This window comes from Nymphalis io, chromosome 17 (genome assembly GCF_905147045.1).
Source record: "Nymphalis io chromosome 17, ilAglIoxx1.1, whole genome shotgun sequence".
Lineage (NCBI taxonomy): Eukaryota > Metazoa > Arthropoda > Insecta > Lepidoptera > Nymphalidae > Nymphalis > Nymphalis io.
In genome coordinates, this window is record NC_065904.1 from 9195101 (window position 1) to 9216062 (window position 20962).

The window sequence follows — 20962 nt, forward strand, 5'->3', positions numbered from 1 at the left end:
TTCCGATTTACTACACGTTCATCTGTTTATATATACAGCTTTAAATTGTTTTTTTTTAGCAGTAATCAGTTAGTAAATTGATGGATTATTAAATAAAATAAAATCTGTAGTTTTTTTTGTATATTGTGATGTAGATACGATACTCACGGAAATCATACACTCTGAAGTTAAAATATATATTATGTATAGTGATGTCCAGGGCGCGTCAGCAGCGTTTGTGGTGTTTTTTTTACGTGGCTAGCTATTTTATGGTGACAAAGAACCATTCCAGGCGCAAAGTTCAGGCTCGGAAATTTGGCTCGGAAAAGCCTTTACGTGCTTTCCGAGCCATAATTGTAAATAAGTTCTGCATTTTGCGGATATGTACCCGACCCGGAATTTGAACCTAGAACCTCGAGACCTACATATTAGTTAGCCACTCGACCAACCGATTCAAGTCAAGCGACATTTAAACTATATATTTTATATTGCTTAAAGGTCACTTGCTAGATTTCTTTGATAGCTTAAAACGAATCTTACGTCTGGATACTGTTGGCTGAAGCTTGAATATATGGTTTATTATTAAATTATTAAATGGATGTTGTGAGAAAAAAATTCAAATAAAACAAATTGTAATTATTCTCTACTATTACATTCCTCTAAAGTTTCTCGAACAGTTATTAGCAAATTTTCTCTGGATTCCTTATGTTCATCCCCATTCAAATTATTCTTGAGAATCATCAAAGTTTTCATTATTAAGCTGTGCTTCGAAATATGTTGTTTTTTTAATTCCCTGCCTTTTTTAATTGTTATCTTCAACAAAGTTAGCCAGTTTTGTGTGAACGTGATGAACTCTTGTGTTATGTTTTGTGTTAATTGGAAACGTATGAGTGTGTGCGTCCAAGGTTGGGATGTCAAAGTGGCGACAAGTTTTAGATCGTTTTTGTAAACAATTGCATGTTTGTAAATTGAACTTAATGTTTTCCAAGCTGCTGGTGACTGATTTTTGGGATCCTGTCAAAAAGTGACTTATTTACTATAACTAGACAAATAATTTGAAATTGAATTATAAACGGGGATTGAAAACTAAAACGGCTAATGGCTAATCAAGCGCAATTGAATTGTTCAAATTAAAACATTAAATAAAAGTCATTAATAATAAAGATGATTTTTGAGTTCTTCCTCTCCAAAATCTTACAAATTTTACCCAACTTTATTTACGTCATATAGTTTTTTTTCTTCAATATTATAAAAATCAATTCCTTTAAAACGTCATGATTATTCGAAAGTATATACTAATTAATTATTTAATCTAAAAATATCTCAGAAAATCATATAAAAACCTAAAATCTTACTCACACGAGAACAAAGCATTAACTGTATTCTAAACATGAGTGCTCTTAACGCATAGCACTGTTGATATTGTGAAGGATGCTCCTTCAAATCGTAAGATAAGATTAATGGCGTATTAGAACTGGAGTTTAGAACCATATAAATCAATTGCAAGAGAGACGAACCACGTTTGTTCTCACTGTCCTGACGAAGAGATTTTATTACCAAAGCAGTTTGCATTTCAATAATCGATTTTGGCTGAAATAAATATTAAAAAAAATGGTATTATATTATTTATTAAGTCAATGCTTAAAACTTTTAATATTAATATCGTGTTTTAGAATCCATACAAACAACTGATAAAGCTAAATTGTATTAAGATTAGGTAAAATTATCGACTTTAAATTTGGCTGTATACCTATATATAATTAAATCTTCAAAATTGCAAAACACTGTTCGGAGCAAAGGGGCGAAGTACGGAGTAGAGTATTTCATAGACCTTAATTCTACGGTCAAACCTTACGTAATTAGAAGTTTCGGTATAAAGGATAATGACTCAAAAAAATTTTAATCTCGTAAATGGAAAAATAAGACATAGCCATTAACGAATGGCTTTTGTTGAATCAATGATATGGGTAAAATTGAGATCATAGTGTTTGACAATTTAGAAGGATGTAAAATAAGAACCGTTAGAGCAAATAGTGAAATGTCTCACCTGGTATTTATTCTTTGTGAAGCAATAGACAATATAAGAAAGGAGTTGCAGAGCGATGCATGCGACTCCGTCATCAGAACTATTTGTTGCTGTGAGCACACTCGGTAGGAAACCGGATCGGTTCATAAATGTAATCAATACTATAAAATTAGATTTATAAGATTGTTTAAATATATTAACAATAAATATAACTAAAAGTGTAATATTAGATATGGCACCATATCACAAAATAGATCAATATTATAATTCGCCGAGCCGGAATACAAAGCTGCTATTACTTCTCAAAAACAGTCTCAAAAAGTTTTTTTTTTAATTTGTTTACGTATTTTCTAATTTTGATGGACCTTAAATATGTGTTTACGAATAGGGCTAATATTTCCATTAAAATATAGTCGTAACAAACATTTTTTTGAAAGCTCTTTTGTACTATAAATTATTATTAATTTGATTAAAATCCCTAGCCTATTAACAACCTTTAAGCCTAAGCAGATAGAGCAGTTTGTGCTGATAGATTTGTATTATTTTAATTGTTTTTATTTTCTCGAAATATATATTTTTTTTAATGTTTGTGGTAAATAATTTTAAATGTATACCCTTATTTTCACTTTGATTTCTTGATACTCCTAATAATAATAAGCACAACTTCAAACAGACGTATTCATAGTGATATCTAGATTCGATATTATTGGTTTCTGGAATATTCTTCGAATATATTGTTGTTATAAGAACAGCCACTTTCAGGCAGATTGACTGATCCATTTCTTCTGGTAGTCGTTTCGTTGCTATTTCTAATATATAGCAGATATTTGTATCTGTCAAATTTTATAAATACTCGACTTAAAAAGAAGTTGGAAATGGAAATATATTTTAGAGTTCACTTTTCACTGCTTTAAATGTAAATTTGATTTACGATTAAAACAGCGGTGCCTATGTATTTTTTAAATAGTCAACCGCTCTTTATAAATGGTTAAGCCTTAAATATTCAAGATATAAATAATATAATAAATTAAAGCCTCTTTGTTAATATAGGTGAATATTATTGAATTAATAATTTTGCTAAATTTGGAATAGTTCGATGAAAACTAAAAAGGCGCTATCATAATTTTAAAATCAATAATGAATATATTGTCCTGTCGTGTATTTAGCAATTGTCAAGGCGATCGATTAACGACATTTAAGCTGATGTATTACAGCGCTAGCGAGTTAGAACAAAGTGGAAATTAAAAAACTCTCCGTGATAATATACATGTAGATATGTATGCGCAAAATATCATGATAAGCTGTACCTATCGAACAATACTTAACAAAATTTTGACCAGCAAAGTTATTTTGTAAGAACAGACTCGAAACTCACCGCAGAAAACGGTCGCTAAATGTCAGAAAGAAAAATTCGACATTGACAATAATAATCATACTATTTCAAGAATATACGCACGGAAGTATATCACCATAAGTCGGTTGTCAACATTTCACGGATGAGTAATGAAGTTCTTGCAGAATAGGACTGCAGACATGCCTACATCCATTTTATATGAACATATATAGAAATATAACAAGATTACCTAATTCATCATCACAGTCTATCAGTGCTTTGGAAAGAACACCAGGTAGCAGAGACCAAACTAATAAAGCAAATTCCTCCTTCGTATTTTCATCCCCATCTTCTAAACAAACGTTCAGTGCTTCCATACAGTTACTTATAATTGTAACATCTTTAGATTGCGTTATAACGTTAAGGAGTAATTCCCATATCACCGATCCCTTAGTTATGTCGTCTGGTAGAGAATTTTCTATTTTGAACCACTCCGATAGCTAAATGTTAAAAAAACTTGCTACATATACCTATATATACGTCTTTTCTAGTTTCTGGCTTCATAACTAGTGGACGTTTGATGGACAATGTTAATAAAATCAAAATAAGTAGATATAAATGATACTTGGAACTTGTCTCATATCCGACGGTAGGTACGAATTTTGAGTTTTGACACACATAGCTTTTAAAATATGGTAATCAGGTTTTTGTTAGACTTTTATCTTTTTTTTTGTTTTTAAATTTATACGTATTTTAAGTTTAGAATCGTATTCATTAGTGATAAAAAAATTGAAACAATACTTTCAATATGGATTATAAAAAATAAAAAAAATATATGAAAACAAAATGGATCTCAAAATAAACCAAGGACAATGTTTAAAATAAGAATTTAGTGAATATTTAAATCTTAAACTCACAATATGTAACCTGACTTTATTGGAGATACGCGAAGACGTAAATGCCCAAAATAAAATAGCTGGATTGTGGGTGTAATAAATTGCTGGCTCTGGATACAACATGGCTACTAAACGGTCTGTAGCTTTCTCTAAATAAACTCTTTGATCTAAAGAATCCAAGGAGCCATTTGATACTGTTGACATCTGTATACGGAATTAGTTAACAAGTTAATAATAATAACCTGAGACACTTTTCACATACGTCCATTTGATCCCAAATTAAGCTTGTACAAAGCTTGTCCTATGGAAACCAGACAACTGATATACTACTTTTCTTTTGTAAATACATACTTATATAGACAATTACACCCAGACTCAGGACAAATAGACATGTTCATGCACACAAATGTCTATCCTGGGTGGGAATCGAACCCACAACCTTCGAGGTGTAAGGCAAGTATTTACCAACCACGCCAACCGGCTCGTCGAAAAATACTTTTATTATTTCGTATTTCATTATTTTTTTGGAGTTTTAAAAAAATACGTACTGCAAAAATAAGCCATAATGCTTTAACAACGTATCCAGGCGGTTTTATAGTTTTAGGTATACGCAAGATATACTCTACTAAATATGGAAGCAAAAGCGCTGTTGACTCCTCGGGACTGAAAAACAATTGCTAGAGAAAATTAATATGGACCATAATAATTTGTAAAGAAATATAATTGTTAATAATACTATATAATGTCATTATGTACTTCTCTGATGATTGACAGTAAAAATAAACATAAATTAGCAAGCTGTATGATTGATGCTTCTGTAGTTGTATTCCAATGTTGTGTGGTTTCTCAATTCCGTATTGTAATTCTACTAAGCCCATCTATAAAAGTACAAATTTTATTAAATTATCACTGGTGGTAGGGCTTTGTGCAAGCTCGTCTGGGTAGATACCACCCACTCATCAGATATTCTACCGCAAAACAGCAATACTTGATATTGTTCTGTTCCGGGACAAGGGACATAAAATCTTAGTTCCCAAGTTTGGTGGCGCATTGGCTATAAGCGATGGTTGACATTTCTTAGAATGCCAATGTCTAAGGGCGTTTGGTGACCACTTACCATCAGGTGGCCCATATGCTCGTCCACCTTCCTATTCTATAAAAAAAAAAAAAATACTTTTGAAATTTGGTATACTAAGAAAGTATAATAGAGAAATATATAAAAGTATAATAAAATATATTAAAGAAATAATATACAACTATTGTCGGCTCTCTATTATTGTAAACATAGTTTTAGCAATTGTAAAATAATACATTCAAATTATAAAAACGCGCAAATCAAGTTGGCAATCTTTTTTTTTTTTATAGAATACGAAGGTGGACGAGCATATGGGCCACCTGATGGTAAGTGGTCACTACACTGGCTCACTCACCCTTCAAACCGGAACAGAACAATATCAAGTATTGCTGTTTTGCGGTAGAATATCTGATGAGTGGGTGGTACCTACCTAGACGAGCTTGCACAAAGCCCTACCACCAGTAAAATCTAAAATCTCTAATTTCTAGTTACTGAAATGCTGATCAGTCCGATTTATTAAACTAAATACTATATTTTAATTGGTCGCATATTGCGTCAATGACTGTCATTAACCAATTACAATAAAGATTAAAATAAAATAAATTCATTTGGCTTTTAATGTTCAGAAACTTGAGTTAAGCTTAAGTTTATGTAAATGACTCACTTGTTTCGTTATTAACGGGCGAAGCGAAAAGTTAGAGGTTCTTATTCCGACGCGTAATTTTTTTATATGTTATAAGCACAATATTTCGCGCTTATAACTAAATCATGACAGGTCCATATACGTAAAGTATTTTTTAATACTAATATATCTAGTATTTTTATTACTTACATTAATATCTTTAACGCATGTTTCAGGATTAGAATTATCGATCACAGATAAATATTTCTCAGCTAAAACTTTCAGCAATTCCCCGAGGACTAGCGTGCTAATTTTTCGAACGTTTGCATCATTTCTGTTGCTTATATAATAAAATTAAATAAAAATCAGGAAAGTAAATGTCCTATTGCTGGGGCTTATCCTACTTTTTTTAAAGGTTGGAGCTTATTTCACAAAGCTGGTCTATGTGTTTTGGTATATTTTCAGTCTGAAAATTTCGGGGGGCTTGAACCTTCTATAGGCCTTGGGTAGCCAAGGTGCCCGAGGTAACCTTCCTCTGATCCACATACAATTTTTGTCACGAGGTCCTTCACCGCCGGACACGAGATGAATTATAAACACAAATAATTAAGGACAGGAAATACAAAGGGCCCCTAGGCCGATTATTTGTAGTCCAAAGCATAAATGTCTGATTACATAAAGAATCTCTTAATAAAAATAAATTCCAGAACCTCTTTACCTGATTAATTGCGATTCTGGTAACAATACGAGATAGCCCTTGGAAAATAGTATGTCACAAAATTCCGGCAAAATATCTGTCTTTGTATATTCATACATAAAATTTAGCAGAAACTTTAAAAACACGCCATATTCATCAGTGTCTATAAGATTTCGATTTTCCTTTTGGTTACATAAAAAAATAAACTAAATTAAATATACTCCTACGTGGAAGTGTATATAATATTTTAGTATCTTATATACCTTTACAAAAACTACAAGCTCTTTCATGACATTGTAAACGGAATTTCTTAATTTTGAAGAACTTTCTCTAAGCATCGTCATTTCCTGTTCATCTATTAATATTTTATGAATGAAGTCTACTGGTTCTTTGCTTTTTTCGAATACATTTATAAGCCTATCGAAACAGTAAACACATATATAAATAATAATTAATTTAATTCTACCTTTATTCGACAAAATTATACCGAATACTGGTGTACAATAGTTTTCTATTTATAAATTATTTGAATAACGAAAAAATATGTTAAGATGTAGGAAGAAATATTTAAAGTCCTGCATAGTATTTAAGTATTTGAAATAAAGATCTTTGAATATAATTATTTAAGAGTACTAAACATAAAAATATATATATTACTGAGAAACATAAAAACATTAATTGTGTAGTAATAACTTAAGTCAAAATTACCTTATCGTATCAATTCCCAATTGACAAGTGATAACCAACAACATCCCCAAATCGCTTTGTCCAACCAGAACTATATGATTTAGCCCTGACATTAGCAACACGAACCATTTATCCAATGTCTCTACCAACACTTTGGCTACACTACCTTTAAGGTCCAATTCATTTGGTTGATATGATATAAGGGCATCGAGCACTAAAGCTCCACTAAGTATAGCGTTGGGCTTATTACATATACGACTTCCTAAGTTAAAAAAGCAAGCGAGCAGTTGTTCTATGTTGTAGGCACTTTGATGGGAGAGCGTTGATGTTGTTTTGTGAGACCTGATACTGAAGAAAATTCATTTTAAACGGATATGATTGAGTGCGTATTGTTATTTCCTCCTAATCCTATCCTCTATCATTTGAAGTGTAAAACTCGTATTGGTACCAATATTGGTACCAATACGAGTTACCCTTGAATAACCTTATCTAAAAGGAACATGCGGAGCAGATTACAACTCGGAAGTGCGTTTAATGATATTTATGAGAAACTGGGGAAACAACAATGTCTGGATATAGAGTTGCTTGTTACATGGATGAAGGTGCATTCTTCAAGGCGTGACCTCTCACCAACAGCTACATCTGTTTTTAAAGAAAATGGACGATCAGGCCATTGGTGAACATCGGTTGTACCAGCTCACCCTCTGAGGCCAAGACAAAGAGAGGAAACTCTTGAAAACTATGTAGCATAGCAGACGTATAAGTATGTGTGGTTGTATGCAATCACGAGGTTATCATTGCAGGTCGACAACACATATACATTCTTTTCAAGACCGCTTCGTCACGAGCGTATTGTATAATAGCGTATACAGATGATATATATCAATTTCCCACTGCATATGTTTTATTAATTTGTGTAGAAGTTAGTGGATTACAGTGGCGGTTATTGATCTTCAAGAAACAAATATACAAACCCATTTAAGAGATCGCAAATAAAATGTAGACATGTATCAACTGCATTTGAAACGTCAATGCTTGAATAATGTACAAGCGCTCTCACTACTGCAGCCAAGGCATGACTTGCATGCTCCTCTTCAAAGAAACGATGTTCACGCCAGAGTAAGCGAATACATTGTAGTACAGATCTACAGTAAGAAGTTAAATGTGTCTATAAATGTCCCATTGCTGAGCTAAGGCCTCTCCGTTTGAGGAAAGGAGATGAAGCTTATTTTACGACGTTGTTCCATAATCCATTGCGGATTGGTTCAGATGACATGCAGATTTCCTCACGATATTTTCTATCAACGCAAACTTAGCAACTATTATTGGGCGGTAATTTAAATTACTTTTATTTATTAATGCTATAGAATCACTGAATGATTTTATTGTACGAGGTTTCATTTATGTAATAAATAGGGTTTTTGTATATAAAAAAAGTTATTAAACGGTATGTATTCTCACTCACCGAAGAAGTAAAAAATCTAAATTTGAAGTTGCTTCACAAAGAAACACAGTAATATCGTTGTCTAATAAATATTCGATCATTCGAGTTCTTTCATTGGAATTGCAGTCATACCTACTTATGACTTCGATTAAATAACCGCAAGATTTATTTTGAGATTCCGTGTCCCTCGATGTCAATAGTCTTTTTATATCACACAAAGCATTTTGTCGATTGCTGGGATTATAATTTCGACTAAAATTAGAGTTGACTAAGCTGTACATTCTTATTCTTTATATAAAACTTTAAATAGCATATTTTTTAGTATAGTAATAGAGGTTAAACTATTCAATTAAATATATATTAAGCAGAATATTTAATTAGTTCTCCCGCCAATTTTTTTTGTCTATAGGGATTAGGGCATATAGATAATAAAAATATAGCATAATAACAATATAGTATCGGTGCACACTTGAGCACTATATATGTAAATGGCTGAGCTATCTTACAAGTAATTACAGTACTCCATGTTTTTTTAGTAGTAACAAAGCATTAAGCAATAGCTTGTTAGCATTACATTTATTTACTAATAATTTGTAAAATATTGTACTGAAAAATTGATACATGAATAGTAAATTACTTGCAAACTATTCAAATGAAATTCATATGTATGTATATTATTCATAATACATATGACCTATTCATATGTATTTTATATCCTATAGTGTCGGTCAATATAATTGATTAAATTATTATATTATTTTTTCAAGTCGTAGAATCAACTCAACTCGTAAGGCAACATTTAATGACAAAATGTCACTCTCATCTGGTTTGCCTTTGCTAACTATAAGTGTGTCTTTTTATTTTTGGATTATTTAGCGTTTGTTCATTAATTAAAATTGTGGATTGCAAATTTTGCACCCTGGAATTTAATAAAATTAACTTAAGATGGTAAGATTGCTATTGATTCGAACTTTATGTGTAAAATAAACTACTTTGCGAAACATACGCAATGGTACTTCACTTGTGTTTTAACATTAGGCGTTGATATTTACAGTCGGTAATGGAATTTTTGAAAGACTTGCCCTCGTACGACGTGCATAATTTTACATTATTCAACACCGACCATGGTATAAGGAATTGTTCAAAAAGACCTTCAATATATCTTCCCACCAAGGATATTCCTTCTGAACAAAGTTGAGTACACGATTTTATTCTTGTTTGAAAAATAAATTTGTTTTAAATTATATGTTACGTACATATTGTAATTAAAACTATATTTTAATAACAAAAGAAATAATTGAGATTACATAGCTATGGAGTTATGTATGCATAAGGTTTGAAAGAAATTATGTTACAAAAGATACTCTTGTCGAAAACATTTGATATAATATGTCTTATTCTCTTTTCAGTTATTGTAACAGAAAAAACAAACATATTACTAAGATATCTACATCAGCAATGGGAGAAAAAGGTTTGAAAACTGTTTTTGACATTAGCATAATGAAGTTGATTTTAATTAAGATTTATACCTACATCAATATCGCAAGTTATTTTCTTTAAAACTTTAAATTAATCTGTGATTTTAATTCATTAAATTAAAATAAGATTTTATATGTTTTAGGAAGTTTATTGTATGATAACAATTAATTTTTATTTTCACTATAGTCTATTATATCAAATAACAATGTTTTATTTCAGAATAATACTTCTCCAAAGAAACGTGATCAAAGCCATATAGAACAAAATGGAGATGAAAGTCGACCTCGTAAAAGGCCATGTTTAAACTCACCTCTAAATTGATACTGTTCAAGAATCATTTAATTTGTGCTTCAAATACAGACTATGAACTATGTAACGGTTTTGTATTAAAATTTGTAAACCACATTTTTAGGTTAAATTATACATTGATTCTCAAACACACTGGTTCAATGTTTATTAGAAAGTATTCTGCCATTTGATTGTCTTCTCTTCATGCAAAACGTTGTACATGCTACATTTTAATTTTCATTCCATACTATTTTCTAGTTACTATCTTTGTTTATGAGGAAATGACATAAATGACCCTTAAAAATGAAAATTATTTTATTTGTAAAGCTAATTTAAGTGTGCATACTATTGATGAAAATGTGTGCAGTATATGAATGCACATGGTACAAGGTTATATCTCTTTCCAAGTCAGGAAATGAAATATTTAGAATGTATGATAAACAGCTAAAATGTAGCTACGAAATTTATTTGTAGATGATTGTATCAAACTAAATTTCTAGTAGGGGTGATGATTCTGTTTATAGTTTGGTGTTGTATGCTATATTTCTTTTGTTTTAAGCTCAAACTAGATAATTTTTCAAAACCTTACATCATGTTTATTTGGAAAGTTTCACATATTTTGATTTTTTTTTAAATAATTTTTAATAACTTCTTGCACTGACTTTTCTAGATTTATTTGTATGCAATCTCTAATTTGTTAGGAATTATATTGCTATCTTCACTTCACTTCATATGCGTAAGTTATTAAGTAGCAAGTATTTTAGGTCTGTTTGATTGGCAATGGCTGTTTTAATAAATGATCATACTATGATGTTTATTCAATCAACCTGCTATAAATAAATCGTCTAGTTTTTGCTGTTATCATGTTTTGATAATAGAGGTAATTAGTGGTTTTATGGCTGCTAGGCATGACACATGCCTTATTTGTCTTTGTCATATAGCCTATTAAATTATTTGGACTTAACACAATCAAATTTAATATACATATTTCATCAAATATTTCACAGAACAGTAGGGAAACTAAACAATAGCTGTAATTATTATTTGAACAAATTTAATATTCTATATGGTGATAATATTTTCAGATTTAAGTAATTGATACTGTCGATTTTTAAAATATCAGCAGCCAAATTTTTTGTGTTCAAACATTAGTTAAATCCACAATAGTTTATTATATAAGTTATTTTTTTACTAATTATGTTTTAATTAGTGATCAGGATTCTTGTAGTAAAACAAGCAATAAGGTATAAGATATAAATTAAGATACATTTTATAGCATCAGATAAAATTATTTTTTATCTTTTTCATAATTTAACAAGAACTTGTCCTGTAGTGCTGATTTTAGAATTCCATAACATGTATGACACAATACTGATAAATATATTTAATATATAATGTTTTTCTTTTAATATGTGTAAAATACCTTAATAATAGAAACGGTTAATAATACAGAGATAATAGAATAGATATGTAGATAAAAAGCAAATTATATTTTATGGGTAAATTGAAATGAAACTTCATAAATTGAATGAAAAATAATTTTATTCTAATCAATTATACTTATTTCACAATTTGCAGAATCAATCCACAAGCCACAATGTCGGATTGTAAAGGGTACCTAATGGAATATTTTTTCCTTATAGTTAATAGTGATATCTTACTTATATATCTAAAACACCAAATTACTAGAACAAGCTAGTTTTCTTTCAACAATGTTTAAAAAATTCCATTTAGCCATTTTATTAAACACACAATGGCAGTAAATTGTAAAAAAAAAATACCATTTTGATACAATAGTTAAGAAAATGATCAAACCGTTTTAAAATAAAATTAAGGATTTATCCAGCTCTGAAATAACTTTAAACTATTATTATTGTAAATGTCTCAATTTCATATGAATATAATTTAATCTTTAGCTGGCACTTCAATGACTCGAGGTTTGTCAATAATTCTAGCAGTGCGATTGCCTTTCTCCACAATTCCAATAATCCAAGCCTGATATCCTTCTTGCTTTTCAATGTCCTTACAATATGCAGCAGCCTGTTCACGAGGCAAGCAAATTAAAAGTCCTCCAGAAGTTTCTGGTGCGTGGCCTTGTAATAGTTGGAACATATTTCCACATGCTTTAGCTACAGCCGCCATCTTTGCAATGACCGGTAAATTATGAATAACAAATGATACTTCATTCTTTTGATGGGAAGCAAGATTTTGAGCATGTCCTAGAAGACCAAATCCAGTGACGTCAGTAGAACCATGGGCATTATACTTATGCATAAGTCGAGCTGCAATCCGATTAAGTCTGCTCATAGAATCCATTGCACGGTGATATGCTTTTCGGACATCTTCTTCTGACACTACTAACTTAATTCTGTTCCAACGTTCAGGTTGATCAAGCCATTGATGGGCATTGACTGCAACTTGGGTACCCAAAGGTTTTGTCAGCACTAGTACATCTCCCATTACCGCATTATCTGGCACAATGTATTCATTAGGTTGACAGATAGTTGTGGCGACTCCCCCAATAGTGCACCAGGGGTTGATTACAGTTTGACCACCAGTGACAGATGTCCCTGCTTCTAACGCAGAATCTTTGAATCCTCTCATAATGAGAGGAATCACTACATCACGTTCCTTTTCAGTCATCTTAGTGGACACTCCGAGCAACATCAACATATTGTCACATTCAGTCACACCCATCGCGTATAAGTCGCTAAGAACATTGGCACACGCGATCTTACCCATCATATAGGGATCGTCAACTAAGGGATAGAAAAAGTCAGTAGTTTGCACCAAACAGAGCCCACCATGTCTAAGCGGGGTCACCGAACAATCCAAACCGATACCGATGCGCGGAATAGCCACATGCATAAACTGGTCCTGATCTTGCTGAGAATAGTCTTGTTGCAGTGATTCAACAAGTTTAGATAGAACATCTTGTGGCACTTTACAGCTTCTTCCTTTTAAATCGGCGAATCTCGTCAAGCGAAAACTGGCTTCCAAGTCATGAGCTACAGGATCGAATGGCCGACGCAGAGCCAATGCATTGGGGTTACCGGCCATCTCTAGTTGTGCTGCAGACAATGTATCCTGCGCTACACTAGATTGATACGACATATTACTCACAAACAAAACAATATTTTGATGCGCTTTACGGTAAGTTTGTTAAAAATGCCGAAACCCGACACGCCGCCAAGTGACGCTTGCAAAATGGCGTCTCTTTTACAAAGAGGAAACGGGACTAAAAGTGACGTTAAAATGCGGAATTTCTATTGGTCTATAAGGGATGTAAACAAAGAAATCTTGACTACTATTGGATATATTATGTGTGACGTTTCATAAATACAAAGAGAACATACTTTTGCGTGAATATATGTTTTCTTTATAAAAATATTTGAAGAAATGTAAATAGTTCAATAATTTACAAATATAAAATTTGTTTTTTTTTTAGGTCATTTCTTTATAAGAGCTTGCAACTTAATTTTATTAATTGTGTAGGTCCAACTTTATATTTGTCTAAGCATAACCAATATTTATCTTTGGTTTGCTGGTTTCTTATTGTAACCAATCATAACTTGTAAATGACTTTTCTCATTAGTTATTTGATCGTTCGGAATTATATGCTTTAAAATTTCATTGGATAAGACAATTACATTTTGAAAGCTTAGATTTCCACTTTTAAATATTTGTATTTTTATGGCGGTTACCCTTCCTACATATATAAGTGAAAAATTGTTTCTATGCTAAAACAATACTATCTTACAACATAAATTATTTTATGAGTATAATATGAAATAAATTGTAAAATGCAATTAATATATTAATAATAATGAATACGTTAAAGTGGAAAAAAGTTGAAAATGAAGCGGGTTATCCGTGTTACATCGAGTAAGTAAAACAACTTTCACTGTTTTCATTAATCTTTATAAATTATTTCATATATATTATTTGTTCAATATTTTCAGCGAATCTAGTGGTAAGCAATGTTATGACCATCCTCAGTTCACTAAAATTATGGGTACTTTGGAGGAATACAATGAAATAAAATACAGCGCTTATCGGATAGCTTTCAAAATATTTGCCTTACAAAGGAACCTTCAAGGTAAGCCGCAAGTTGTCGCTTAGCTCCAATTAAGGTGATTTTTAATAATACTAAAAACAAAGTTTTGATATAACGTCTGGTTCAATAATAAAAGACTAGAACAAATTAAATGCTTTCAAAAACTAATTGGAAAATATATTTTTTTTTAAAAATTGCTCATTGCATACAAATAAAATAAAATTTTAATAGCGACAAATGGATTGTTTGTAAAAATTTTGATTTTAAGTAAATAGTCTAACAAAAACATTGCAGTGCCTCCTCTGCGCATCACTTCAGGAGTATTTGCACGACATCAACTAAGTTTATCTGAAAGTAGTCTGTCTTTGGATACTGCAGAGTTGGAAGCTGTACTCGCTGATATTTACTTTGCAGCCGAGAAGGAAGGATTGTTTACGGGAGATGTAGATTTGACTGTGGATCTCTTGATTAATTTGTTACTTAATGTTTATGATAAGTGAGTATATTATTACCATGATGAAACATGAAAATACTAAAAAAATACACTACTTCTCTTATCATTAATACTTAAAATTATAAACATACATGTATGAATACTTTGTCTTGAGAAATCTTTTAATTTAGTTTATACCTGTTAATATAAAAATATGTAATGTAATGGAATATTTCAAAATGAATGGTTGCTATTTATTTCAAGATCTCCTCCAGACAACCTGTAGGAAAATTCGAAGTAAATGAAGATACACATATTTTTTAAATTTTCAAGTATTTTAATTATTAGTGATTTCATTTATAATAACATTAACATTTTTAAGACATTATTGGCTATTCTATGTTGCTACTAAATCTATAATTTTAATCTTTTCTTAATTTGATTAATATATTTTGTAATTTTTTATATAATTTTTGGGTATTTATATCTATTATTCTAACTGGAGGAACTATATAAGTTGTTACCAGCTACATAATGTAATATGATGAATAATATTAATTTCAGGGATAGAAAAACACCAATAAAAGTGTCAGCAGCTAAAACACTTTTGATACTTTTAAGTGAAGAGACCATAGCAGAGAAATGGCTAGCTCTCGCTAATTGTTCTGCTGATCACAATGGCTGTGTATCACCTAAAAGATTGGCAGCATTGTTGGTTCATGTAATGGCCCTACCCAAGTATTTGGGCTGCCAGTGTGATTACTTACAGAGTGATGTAGATTCCTGTTTTGAAAAAGTAAGTATTGTATTCTGTTTTGAAAAAGTAAGTAAGTATTATATACGTAATGTATTTCAATTTTTTATTCGTTTTATTCTTATATTGATAAAAAAAATATTACTACTAATTAAAAAATAAATAATAAGCAAAAAAATCTCAAATTGAAAAATGTAATTTGTCTGCATTTTAATCACAAGTAGACTAAAAAAAAAAAATCAGTTAAATGAATGTTGATCATTGTACTCGTGCTGGTCCCAGAGCGCGGGCATGCTGGGCGTGAGCGCGCGCTGCGTGTCGGCGTGGGGCGCGGCGCGCTGCAGCAGCACGCGCTGGCTGGGCGCGCTGCGCCGCGTGGCCGACAGCCGCCGCGCCGCGCACGCCGGCCTGTGCGCCGTCTGCGGGACTCCGCTCGCACAGGTCTTATTCTTGTCTCATTTCTTTGAATGGGTGCACTACAATTTAGCTTCATGTAAAGGATTCGGCAGTCTTCTTTGGCAACTGCTATGCTTGCTGTTTTAAATCCACACCTTCATATGGGTTTTTTAGGCACTTAAGTGTTCGAGGAGAAGAAAGAGGCGCAATAGGCGTCGCATAGGCGGGCCGTCCGTCAGAGCGTCACGGTAGCATGCGCAAGCGATCCCGTGGCGCTTCTCTATAAGACGAAAAGGGTACCGCTGGTTTTTTAGTGGGTATTCCGATGTTCGGGGCGAACTCGGCCCGTTGGATACCAGGCGAGGCCCACATACCCCCTACTGGTCCCGTGCGGGAAACGCGTAATGCGTTTTTCCGGCGTGAAAAAAAGTGCTCTTAAGTGCTCGATCAATGCCTTAAACAAAAAGTACCTTACTTGGCTCTTATGACACCTGTTAAGGTGGAGTGGCTTATTTCAGCTCTGTGGTACCTTCAACATCAACCATTAAATGAAGCTGTAATTGTGAATATTAATTTGTTATATGAAAAATTCAGCATCTGTAAAAATACACATACATACATACATAAACACAAATTAAGCACATGAAAACTTACTGATGCCCAGGTATAAACTGAGTCATCGCTTAAGAATTACATCTTCGAACCACTGGCCCATCACTGCTCAACGGCTTTCATGGCTATTTAATTGGTTCATTGAATGTTTTGACATTTGTAAAATTTCTGCATTTATATCGACAGGTACTAAAATTCAGGTGCTCAAAATGTAGTAATGTCCTTTTCTGTGAAAATTGCTACTTATATGATAAAGATTTATCAAGTGTTTCTGGACATAAAAAGACACATTTAGTTCAAGAAATTATCGATGGAGAGGTAAGAAGACTCACTATTATTTCATTTAAAATTTTGCCATATATTTGTAGATGATGTAACATATTGCAATTTTCAGTTAACATTTGTAAATAAATAAAATTGACCTTTTGACAAATTATCATACAAAGACTGTCAAAATGCCAAAATTATATAATAGTAATACTATTTTTAACTCTTAGATAAAAAAAGTTATGTAAAATTATTTTCAGATGAAGCCTCCAGAGTGTCTTAGTTTTATAAAAGGTATGAAGAGATTTTTTTTCTGCACGAAAACAAAGAAGAAATCCAGCAAGAAAGGTCGAAAGAATGGCGATAAACTTGTCAATTCTGTAAAACGAAAAGAGAGTAAGCCGGCAATATTCACTTCCACTGTCGGTAAGGCCTCTGGTAACAAGGCCAACCCAGCTGTTACATTACAAGATGTTATAACACAGTTGGAAAATGAAAATAAGTTAGTAGAAATATTATTTTTTTATTATTTTTTTTTAATATTCTCCACTGTATAATATTAAAGCAATATTAATTAATTATAAAGAGGGAAATTATTATCTATATAATATTTATACTTTGACTAATATTATAAATGCAAAGGTGAGTTTGTTTGTTACTCTTTCACATCTTAACTACTCAACCAATTATCATTTATTTGTGCATACAAGTTAAACTAGTATATGATTATATCGCAAAGTAAAAAGGAAAAATTGACCTACTAGAGTTATTTATTGATTATAAGTTTCTATTAAATTGAAATATATGTATAGAACATTTTTTAAATTGTCGAATTTGTTTTTTTTTCCAGGGCTATTAAAGATCTTACAGATCAGTTAGAAACTGCAGCTAAAAGTGACAGTAATGATCTAAAGGCGAAGGTTGATGAACATTATAGACAAATATCGACACAGATTAACAGACTTAAAATGTTAAAGGTATTTCCCTTGCTTTTGCTTACATATTAATTTAATTTAAGAATATTTTTTTAAATTACTGTTATAAATTACTTGAGTAGTCAGTTATACCAAATAGTTTTTAATTTATTTAAGTACAATAACAGCAAAACACAAATGAAGTCAGTTTAGCTTAGTTGCGTATGCGTGTGTGTGTGTGTGTCCTTGTGCCCTTATAAAAAGGGTAAAAACAGTCCTTCAAAGTCCCTGGTATGACCAACCAAGCCCAGACTTAGAGATGCAATTTAATTGGCGCGGCCCCTAGACCGGTGTCTTGTAGGCCTAGGCTATGACCCTGGGCTGGGTATGACATAATTCCCAAAAGCGACCTTTACACATCGTAAGATCGCGGTTGTAACTAACTGCTACACAAAATGAATACTAAATTTTCACTTAATAGGTTAAGCTATCAATACAATTTTATGTTTCAGGACAACTTACTCAACACACAAAATATTCAATCGGACTCAAAAAGCGATAAAAATGAAAGGCCACAGGCGTTTGACCTCTTTAGCCCCATTCCAATTGTCGATGAGAAACAGTCAAAAGTGATCGATAACATTAAAAATCAACCACGAGTCCTCAGTATGGACTCCGGTAACTTCTCAGTTGCTTCCAAACCAGATAGTCAGAACCTATTGACAATGTCTGGAGACGCGTTGAAGCCTGTAGTGATTCACGCTACTTCGGACAGCATATCAACAGTATCTATGAATGACATGAGCAATTGGTACAATGGTTAGTATATTGTTGTTGCTAAATACAAAACCTGCAACTGGGCGCTATTTGTGTACCTATGTGTGTGTTTGCAATACACCAACAAATAAATGTATTTATTTCATTTTTTTGGAATAGTTTTTTTCGAAAATCTCCATACCACATTTTAATAGTAGGAAATTCGTGGCACACTTGCGAATCTTAATTAAAATATTTGTCACTTGTCGCTATCATTCATGTGGGATCAAGCGAGCGTGCAGAATTTGATCTGGTCCGTAACGTTTCAGAAGCGGCCAGTTCCGGCTGTGCGGCGCCGGTCGTCCGCACTGCACGCGACATCAACGCGGACCTCGACACCGTGCTGGACCGTCTGCAGCAGATACTGACGCACAACTTCGCTATGGACGGTGAGTCTATTGATATATGTAATAAAAGTTGTCCAAAGACTTATTTTCTCGCTTAAAGATAAATTTTAAAGCTTCTACCATTCTGCTTTACTGTAGGACATTGAAAGTTTCATTTCTAGTGGTATAAAACAAACATATTTTTAATGTCTAAATTTTGTATCAGATTCATGTTTCGACAACACCCAGCTCAGAGAGACGGCCAACGAGATGGAAGGTCTGCTGGGCTCGCTCATACGCGGAGTGGAGCAGCGCGCCACGCTCACTGCTAAGGGACTTGTGTAGAGTTATTACAGTTATTTGTTCTTGTAATAAGTTGAAATTCAAATGACACAATATTATTGCTATCAAATGTTCTGTTAATCATTTGTAAAAGTTGTTCTAAAGTAATTTTAACAGAAATGAAAAATATGTTATTTCTTTTTAATCCGGTTTCTTTTGTCATGAGAAAGAGATAGCGATATTTTTAGTCGATTAGTTATAGCGATGATTTGTTCTATGGAGGTTCTGGAAATCATAAGAATATATTTATAAACCATACTGCTAGGTGATAGTTTAATAAAATGGATTGATCGATTAATTAGGCTTAATAACTGTAGATCGCTTTAGTTCAGCAGAGCCCTGGTGGAGCCGAGCCCTCCCTTTATTTACGGTAATATTCATTCCATATAGAAATAAGTAGAGTGAATACATAATACGAGTTGTAATAAAAATCTGAATAAAAAACAACTGACAACATTTTAATAAATACTTTAAAGGAAATGCTATGAAGCTTTTGTAAAGGTAATGTTATGTTGTCGAAATAAATGTATACATATTTTTAATAACAACAATACCTGATGAAACAAATGTGACCACTTCCCAGGTGGCTGCTTGCCTTGTTATTAGCATTCGTACATACTCAATATATATAAAGTTTCTGCAATCACATTTGAGAAAAAATAATGTCTTAATGAATAGAATAGAACATACTTTTGATAGAGGCTCGAAGAAAAGCGCGCTTCATTGTGTTATAAGAATGTTAGTATTGCTCAAATGTTGTATTGAAAAAATTTAAGCATTCCATTATTTTTAATGTTTCATACTTTTTTATTATATTTTTCTAAATTTTATGTTTCATTTGAACTGTTTCAGTGCTGGTAGATTTAAAGTTTTTTATCTTTTATGGAATTTACTTAGTTTGTTTCTAAGAACATTTTTCAAGTCATTATGACATGAAACATTCCTTATTCTTCCTATCTGAAAGTATTCACTAAATAATTGTTTGTCAATCTGTATACTTGTATACAATATAGAATAACATTATGACACTCTCAAAGCTGCCCAGTGTATGAATAATTAATGATTTTTAAAAACAATAACTTTTGTATTCATTTTTGTTTTTAATATTTCATTTTGGAATTGTTTGAAACAGTTGACTAAATTAAAAGGATATTTCATATGTAATACTATGTTTAAAATGAAAAGTGTTTAGTTTTAATTAAAACACATAACTAGTGCCTCATTCTTAACATTGGTTTAGAAAACCAAATTGACTAATACTAATTAAAATACATATTAAGATTCACCATCAGTACAAATGTTTTAAATGAATTTATTATAAGTACTTAACATTGCCGTCCCATAGAATCAGGTGCTCAATAATCTATGATCTGATTAGTTGTAAAAAAAAACTATTGTTTAGAAAAATAACATGCCATATATTTTATAAAAATTTACATACTGATTATTAAATATATAGTAATAAAATATATAGTATAAATTACGTACATCTTATTAATATGTTAAAATAATATGGTTT

The 20962-nt window shown here is 31.8% G+C and overlaps 4 protein-coding genes across 4 annotated transcripts; 2 read left to right on the forward strand and 2 right to left on the reverse strand.

Annotated features, from left to right (window-relative positions):
• Positions 1 to 615: 615 nt before the first annotated feature.
• Positions 616 to 9040, reverse strand: LOC126774745 (uncharacterized). The gene is made up of 14 exons (XM_050496282.1): positions 8781 to 9040; positions 8290 to 8460; positions 7337 to 7663; positions 6892 to 7045; positions 6650 to 6810; positions 6142 to 6265; positions 4991 to 5112; positions 4783 to 4897; positions 4256 to 4438; positions 3589 to 3838; positions 2620 to 2838; positions 2027 to 2166; positions 1339 to 1569; positions 616 to 993 (listed from the first exon to the last, which is right to left on the reverse strand). Exons 1-14 carry the CDS (start codon positions 9038 to 9040, stop codon positions 616 to 618), a joined length of 2835 nt encoding a protein of 944 aa, XP_050352239.1.
• A 504-nt stretch (positions 9041 to 9544) lies between these two features.
• Positions 9545 to 11922, forward strand: LOC126774692 (DET1- and DDB1-associated protein 1). Its single transcript, XM_050496230.1, has 4 exons — positions 9545 to 9707; positions 9814 to 9952; positions 10169 to 10230; positions 10458 to 11922. The coding sequence occupies exons 1-4, from the start codon at positions 9705 to 9707 to the stop codon at positions 10557 to 10559; spliced, it is 306 nt and encodes a 101-aa protein (XP_050352187.1). The 5' UTR covers positions 9545 to 9704; the 3' UTR covers positions 10560 to 11922.
• Positions 11923 to 12050: 128 nt separating this feature from the next.
• On the reverse strand, positions 12051 to 13731 carry LOC126774677 (inactive selenide, water dikinase-like protein). The gene has a single exon (XM_050496212.1). It carries the CDS (start codon positions 13638 to 13640, stop codon positions 12432 to 12434), a length of 1209 nt encoding a protein of 402 aa, XP_050352169.1. The 5' UTR covers positions 13641 to 13731; the 3' UTR covers positions 12051 to 12431.
• Positions 13732 to 14236: 505 nt separating this feature from the next.
• LOC126774672 (dystrophin-like) lies at positions 14237 to 20295 on the forward strand. The gene is made up of 11 exons (XM_050496206.1): positions 14237 to 14411; positions 14489 to 14625; positions 14878 to 15079; positions 15581 to 15812; positions 16053 to 16211; positions 16965 to 17096; positions 17306 to 17547; positions 17896 to 18022; positions 18472 to 18778; positions 19045 to 19164; positions 19328 to 20295. Exons 1-11 carry the CDS (start codon positions 14353 to 14355, stop codon positions 19444 to 19446), a joined length of 1836 nt encoding a protein of 611 aa, XP_050352163.1. The 5' UTR covers positions 14237 to 14352; the 3' UTR covers positions 19447 to 20295.
• The last annotated feature ends 667 nt before the right edge of the window (positions 20296 to 20962 follow it).

What these genes read in the sequence shown, in the direction of transcription:
- LOC126774745 (XM_050496282.1), bottom strand. Translation starts at nt 9,040, where the DNA reads ATGTACAGCTTAGTCAACTCTAATTTTAGTCGAAATTATAATCCCAGC. An exon ending in TTAGATTTTTTACTTCTTCG is followed by an intron (nt 8,461 to 8,780) that starts GTGAGTGAGAAT and finishes TTCTTACTGTAG; the next exon opens with ATCTGTACTACAATGTATTC. An exon ending in CATGCGTTAAAGATATTAAT is followed by an intron (nt 5,113 to 6,141) that starts GTAAGTAATAAA and finishes GTACTTTTATAG; the next exon opens with ATGGGCTTAGTAGAATTACA.
- LOC126774692 (XM_050496230.1), top strand. An exon ending in GGATATTCCTTCTGAACAAA is followed by an intron (nt 9,953 to 10,168) that starts GTTGAGTACACG and finishes TTCTCTTTTCAG; the next exon opens with TTATTGTAACAGAAAAAACA. An exon ending in ATCAGCAATGGGAGAAAAAG is followed by an intron (nt 10,231 to 10,457) that starts GTTTGAAAACTG and finishes GTTTTATTTCAG; the next exon opens with AATAATACTTCTCCAAAGAA.
- LOC126774677 (XM_050496212.1), bottom strand. Translation starts at nt 13,640, where the DNA reads ATGTCGTATCAATCTAGTGTAGCGCAGGATACATTGTCTGCAGCACAA.
- LOC126774672 (XM_050496206.1), top strand. Translation starts at nt 14,353, where the DNA reads ATGAATACGTTAAAGTGGAAAAAAGTTGAAAATGAAGCGGGTTATCCG. An exon ending in TTACTTAATGTTTATGATAA is followed by an intron (nt 15,080 to 15,580) that starts GTGAGTATATTA and finishes TATTAATTTCAG; the next exon opens with GGATAGAAAAACACCAATAA. An exon ending in TAGATTCCTGTTTTGAAAAA is followed by an intron (nt 15,813 to 16,052) that starts GTAAGTATTGTA and finishes TGCTGGTCCCAG; the next exon opens with AGCGCGGGCATGCTGGGCGT.